The sequence below is a fragment of the Sceloporus occidentalis genome, unplaced genomic scaffold, assembly GCF_023333645.1.
Source record: "Sceloporus occidentalis isolate IW3139 unplaced genomic scaffold, rSceOcc1.0.p SCAF_4, whole genome shotgun sequence".
NCBI lineage: Eukaryota > Metazoa > Chordata > Lepidosauria > Squamata > Phrynosomatidae > Sceloporus > Sceloporus occidentalis.
The window spans coordinates 37,684,099-37,689,601 of NW_028316984.1; the positions used below are offsets into that span (position 1 = coordinate 37,684,099).

General features: G+C 55.5%; 1 protein-coding gene across 1 annotated transcript; it reads left to right on the forward strand.

Annotated features, from left to right (window-relative positions):
- The first annotated feature begins 369 nt into the window (after positions 1 to 369).
- On the forward strand, positions 370 to 5,073 carry LOC149313757 (homeobox protein Dlx2a-like). Its single transcript, XM_089523274.1, has 3 exons — positions 370 to 796; positions 1,478 to 1,668; positions 4,506 to 5,073. The coding sequence occupies exons 1-3, from the start codon at positions 409 to 411 to the stop codon at positions 5,016 to 5,018; spliced, it is 1,092 nt and encodes a 363-aa protein (XP_089379400.1). The 5' UTR covers positions 370 to 408; the 3' UTR covers positions 5,019 to 5,073.
- The last annotated feature ends 430 nt before the right edge of the window (positions 5,074 to 5,503 follow it).

Genomic DNA, 5,503 nt, shown 5'->3' on the forward strand with positions numbered 1-5,503 from the left:
CAGGGGAGGAAGAAGAGGAGGAGGAGGAGGAGAAGAAGAAGGAGAAGAAGAAGAGGCCGGGCGGGAAGAGTAGGCGGCTGAGCCCAAGGGGAAAGCCAAGCTCCCAGGGAGGATGGAGACCCCCTGGCCAGTCCCTCCGGCCCCAGGAGCCCCCACTGCACCCGGGATGGCCCCCTCCCCAGCAGCTCCCCCAAGGGCTCCCCAGTAAAGCCCCCTCGGCCCCCTTCCTCTGCCTCCTTGCAGGCTGGCAGAGGGTCTCCTTCTCCTTTGCAGCCCCGAGGAGATCGGCTTTCCCCGTCCTTCTTTCTGACTTTTAGAAGCCAAAGAAGGAGGGAGGGAAAGGGAGGCAGGAGGAAGGAAGGAAGGAAGGAAGGAAGGAAGAAGGGCGGGGAAGGAAGCCTGCCCAGGATGACCGGGGTCTTCGAGAGCCTGGCCTCCGACATGCATTCCAGCCAGATCGCCTCCAGCAGCTACCCCCACCAGCCCCACCACCAGCCCGCCTTGCACAAGCCCCAGGAGTCGCCCACCCTCCCGGTCCCCACCGACACCGACAGCAGCTACTACACCAACCAGCATCCCCAGCACCAGCAGCACCACCAGCACCAGCAGCACGGGGGCAGCGGGTCCCCCTACCCGCCCATGGGCGCCTACCACCACTACCACCCCGCGGGAGGGCCCTACTCCGCCAAAGCCGGGCCCTACGACCTGGGCTACGCCGCCGCCTCCTACAGCCCCTACGCCGCCGCAGCTGCAGCCGTCTACGGGGCCAGGACCTCCCCGGTCGGCCACGAGGCCGGTAAGAGCCCCCCAGAGACACTGCCCGGGTGGGGAGAGAGAGAGAGGAAGGAAGGAAGGAAGGAAGGAAGGAAGGAAGGAAGGAAGGAAGGAAGGAAAAGAAAGAAAGAAAGAAGGAAGGAAGGAAGGAAGGAAGGAAGGAAGGAAGGAAAGAAGGAAGGAAGGGGGGAGAGGGGAGAGGGGAAGGAAGGCAGGGAAGGAAGGGAAAGAAACAAACAAAGAAAGAACGAAAGGAAGGAAGGAAGGAGGGAGGGAGGGAGGGAGGGAGGGAAGGGAGGGAGGAAGGAAAAGGGGAGAGAGAAAGAAAGGAAGGAAGGAAGAGGGAAAAAAGGAAGGAAGGAAGGAAGGAAGGAAGGAAGGAAGGAAGGAAGGGGAAAGTAGGGGGGGGTCTGCCATGGCTGCTTTCCCACCTTCTCCTCAAGCCCAAAGTTTGTCTGAAGGGGGTTCCCCAAGTCTTTCCTTCCCCCGAATTGCGCTCTCTGGGACCCAGAAGGAGACTGGGGTACATTGAGTTCGGATTCGGCATTCGGGCTCCGCTACGACATTCAGGAGGGGGCCAAGCAATAATGAAAATCAGGCTGGTGGTGATGGTGGTAGTAGTAGTAGTAGTAGTAGGAAGATGCCTGTTGTGGCTGCTGTTCCTCCAAGTCCTGACTCTGTCCCCTTCCTCCCTGGCTGGCAGCGGCGGAGAAGGAGGAAGGGGAGCCGGAGATCCGGATGGTGAACGGGAAGCCCAAGAAAGTGCGGAAGCCCCGGACCATCTACTCCAGCTTCCAGCTGGCGGCCCTGCAACGGCGCTTCCAGAAGACCCAGTACCTGGCCCTGCCCGAGAGAGCCGAGCTGGCCGCCTCCTTGGGACTCACCCAGACGCAGGTAACGGAGGGAACTAGGGGCAGCAAGGGCAAGGGCTCTCTCTCTGCCCCAGGGCCACCTTCTACGCCAGCCCCATGCCTTGCTTTGAGCGCTGGACTAGGGCTCTGGAGACCTGGGTTCAATCCGTGCTCAGTCATGGAAACCCATTGGGTGACTTTGGGAAAGTCATGCTCTCTCAGCCTCAGGGGATGATGGCCACGTCAAACCCTCTTGCCGAGAAAACCCCATGTTAGGGTCGCCAGGAGCTGGAAGCGACTTGAAGGCGCACAACAGCAAACAACAACCCTGCATCTGAGGAAGTAGACTGAAGTCTACAAAAGCTCCTGCTGCCAATTCCTTTCTGTCAGTCTCAAAGGGGCTGCAAGATCTCTCAACAACAACCATCAGTAAAGTCTCTCCTTAGAGGAGGTGAGTCCAAGTTCCCATCCCCCGGGTGGCCTTAGTTTTCTCCCAGAAAACCCAGGTCCACAGCCTCACACACACATGCATACACACACACACCAGTAGTAGAGAAGCAGCCCCCATACAGATCGCGCCGGCAAGAAACGTGGGGAGCAGAGCAGGTCTGTGTGTACGTATGTGCCAAGTGTAAAAACGACGGGGTTACGATCCAAGTGTGGTAGCCGTTTCTGTGAGAAGTGCTTGATCTGGCCTTTAACCCTTTCACTGAAAGGAATGGGGCTGGGTCCCTACTACTAAGTTCCCAGGAAAGTAGAGCAGATAGTCGTTTTCAAAAAACTGGGCACACTTGCTTCGGTAGGTTGGGTTGTATGCATGTGGGGCGTAGTGGCCTCAGAGTTGGACTAGGACTCTGGAGACCAGCAGTCGATTCCCGGGTCATGCAGGAAACCCCCTGGGTGGCCTTGGGCAAGTCACACTCTCTCAGCCCCAGGGGAGGCCATGGCAAACCTCCTCGAAGAAATCTTGCCAAGAAAACCCCACGGCCTTAGTAGGGTCGCCTTAAGTCGGAAACAGCTAGAAGACAAGACACACAACAATTGCATAGTTCGCACAGATGCACATACTGTGGAAAGCAGTTTATAGTCTAAGAAAACGGATCCCCCTCTTGTACTTTATACTCCACCATAAACTAGGCAAATAGCTAAATCAGATAGCGTTTTCTTTCAATCTGGATCATCCTCCAGACAGTGTTTATTTCCTTAGTCTTCCCACAGTAGCAACACCCCGCCCTTCATTCTATCTTTTTTCTGTATATTTGGATATACCGTGTGCCTTCGTGTTGTTTCCGATTTATGGCGATGCTCAGGGGTTTTCTGGGGCTGAGAGTGTGTGACTCGTCCAAGGTCACCAGGTGGGTTTCTAAGGAATCAAACCCTGGTCTCCAGAGCCCTAGCCCAACGCTAAACCACTACACCACGCTGTCTCCTACAGATTCCACGTCCAGCTTTGCAACGGGATCTTGCAACCGCTTTGAGACTAACTGAAAGAAAGAAGATGGCAACATGAGCTTTGGTAGGCTAAATCTACTTCATCGTCTGCTTTTCTCCATACAGCTAATGAAGGAGATTTAAGTCTCCCAAAGTTTATGCTACCAACTTCTTTCTCTAGACTTGAGCCTGGTAGTCTTTGAATCTTGCCTCCAGCTTTATTCAAGGTGGAGAAATAAGGAGTTAGGAACAGAACGACTGGAAACCGAAAGATCCTATTTTGCACCTGCCCTTAAAGTCATTTCCCTGGGCCAGTTCCTCCCAGTTGTAAAAGAGAAACCAAGATCTGAGGAGTGTGTTTGTAGAAATAGCTAACGACTTCTTCTCCTGGAAGAAAACGCTGGCACCTAAACCAGTGCCCGCTTCTTGTGGGCATCCTCCGTGGGGGGGGGGTCTTGGAAAAGCCCGGTTGGGGGGTGGAACTGGGGGGAAAGGTTTTCCCAGCCTTTCCCTCCATCTTCAGAAAAAAGGGCTTCACTGAGAGAGCTCAAAGGCAGGACACTGAGAAAAGATACCTGTGATGGATCTGTCACCCATCTGTTGATGTTTCCAAACCAAAGCCCCATCCGGACTCAACCTGGAGAAGCCGCCAAGAGCTGCCTGGTTGGTTTGGGAGTCCCAGCCAGGAAGCCTGGATGGTTGGATGGATGGATGGATGGATGGATGGATGGATGGATGGAGAGGATTTGTGGAGGCAGGAAAAACCACCCAGGCTTTCTTTTTATTGTTTTTTTGGTGGGCTCTTGGGTGAAAGCACTTTCAGACTGGCTATGAAATTAGATGGCATGAAGCGGCTCTCTCAGCCTCAGCGGGACAAATCTTGCCGAGAAGATCCCACCATAGCTTTACCTGAGGGTTGCTCTACATCGGAAACCACTTTCTTGCTGTTGTGTGTGCCTCCAAGGCATGTTTCCCTGATAGCACTGACATTTCTATACCGCTTTATAGTGCTAAGCCTTCTTTACAATGTGTAAGGCAATTGCCCCCCAAGGAGGGAAAGGCTGAGGTCCAAAACACGCTGCAGAAATAATCCCGTTTGAGACCTCTTTGACTGCCTTGGCTCAGTGCTAGGGGATTCGGGGAACTGTAGTTTTGGGAGACATTGAGCCTCCTCTGTCAGAGGGAGCTCTGGTGCCACAGTAAACTACAACCCCGAGGAATCCCTAGCACTGAGCCAAGGCAGTTAAAGCGGTCTCAAACGGGATTATTTCTGCAATGTGTTTTGGACCTAACTGTGCCAAAAAAAAAGTTGTAACATGAGCGTTGGTAGACTGAAGTCCATCCGAAGCCGGACAGGATTTTGTTGGCTGTTTGGGATTCTTTTTGAAGTCGCAGAGGCCTGGCCTTCATCCCCGTCTCTTTTTCCTTTTCTCTTCCTCCTCCTCCAAGGTGAAGATCTGGTTCCAGAACCGCCGGTCCAAATTCAAGAAGATGTGGAAAAGCGGCGAGCTGCCGGCGGAGCAGCTCCCGGGCGCCGGTTCCCCTCCTCCGCCTTCTCTTTGCCCTCCTTCCCCTCCAGCCTCAGCCTCTCTGGCGGCCTGGGACTTCGCTCCGCACCCGCAGCGCATCGGCACTGGAGGAAACCCGCACGCGGCCGGAGGAGGAGCAGGAAGCAGCGGCACCAGCAGCGCGGGCTCCAGCCCCGGAGCAGCTCCCAACGGAGCCTCTGCAGCGGCGGCGGCGGCAGCGGCGGCAGCGGCGGCGGCTTTCTTGGGCAACTACTCCTGGTACCACCATCACCACCACCAAGCCTCTGCCTCCTCCTCCTCCTCCTCCGGGGCAAACTTGGCCGGCGCCTCCCCGATCCTGCAGCAAGGGCAGCCTCACCAGCACCACCCGCACCTCCATCATCACCACCATCACCACCACAGCGCCGGCGTCAGCGCAGGGACGATTTTCTAGCTCCTCAAGAGGAGATCTAGGTGGAGAGAGTGATGTGGGGAGAGCGGGGGGGGGCGTTGATATTTCTAGGGATAAACTCCCCCCCTTCCCGGTGCTTTTTGCTGAAGGAGCAAACCAGTCCTTGGCCACCCCTGCTTCAGAGTTGGCAGTAGTTGGTGGGGGGGGGGGTGTCTCTGAGACCTTTCCCTGGCTAGATCGGGATCCCTGTAGGCCTCCCCATGAGCCATAGGCTCAGCTTCATATTAGAAGTAGGTTGGGGTGCCATTCGGACATAGCCAGGTGAGTCTGGAAGATCGGTCTGCCAAGGGATCTTGCAGCACCTCTGAGGCTAAGGTCCAAAACAACACTCTGGAAATAATCCAGTTTCAGGGTGCTTTAACTGCCTTGGATCAACGCGAGGGAATTCTGGGAACTCTACTTTTGTGAGACATTGAGCCTCCTCTGTCAGAGAGAGAGCTCTGGTGCCGCAAATAAACAACCATATC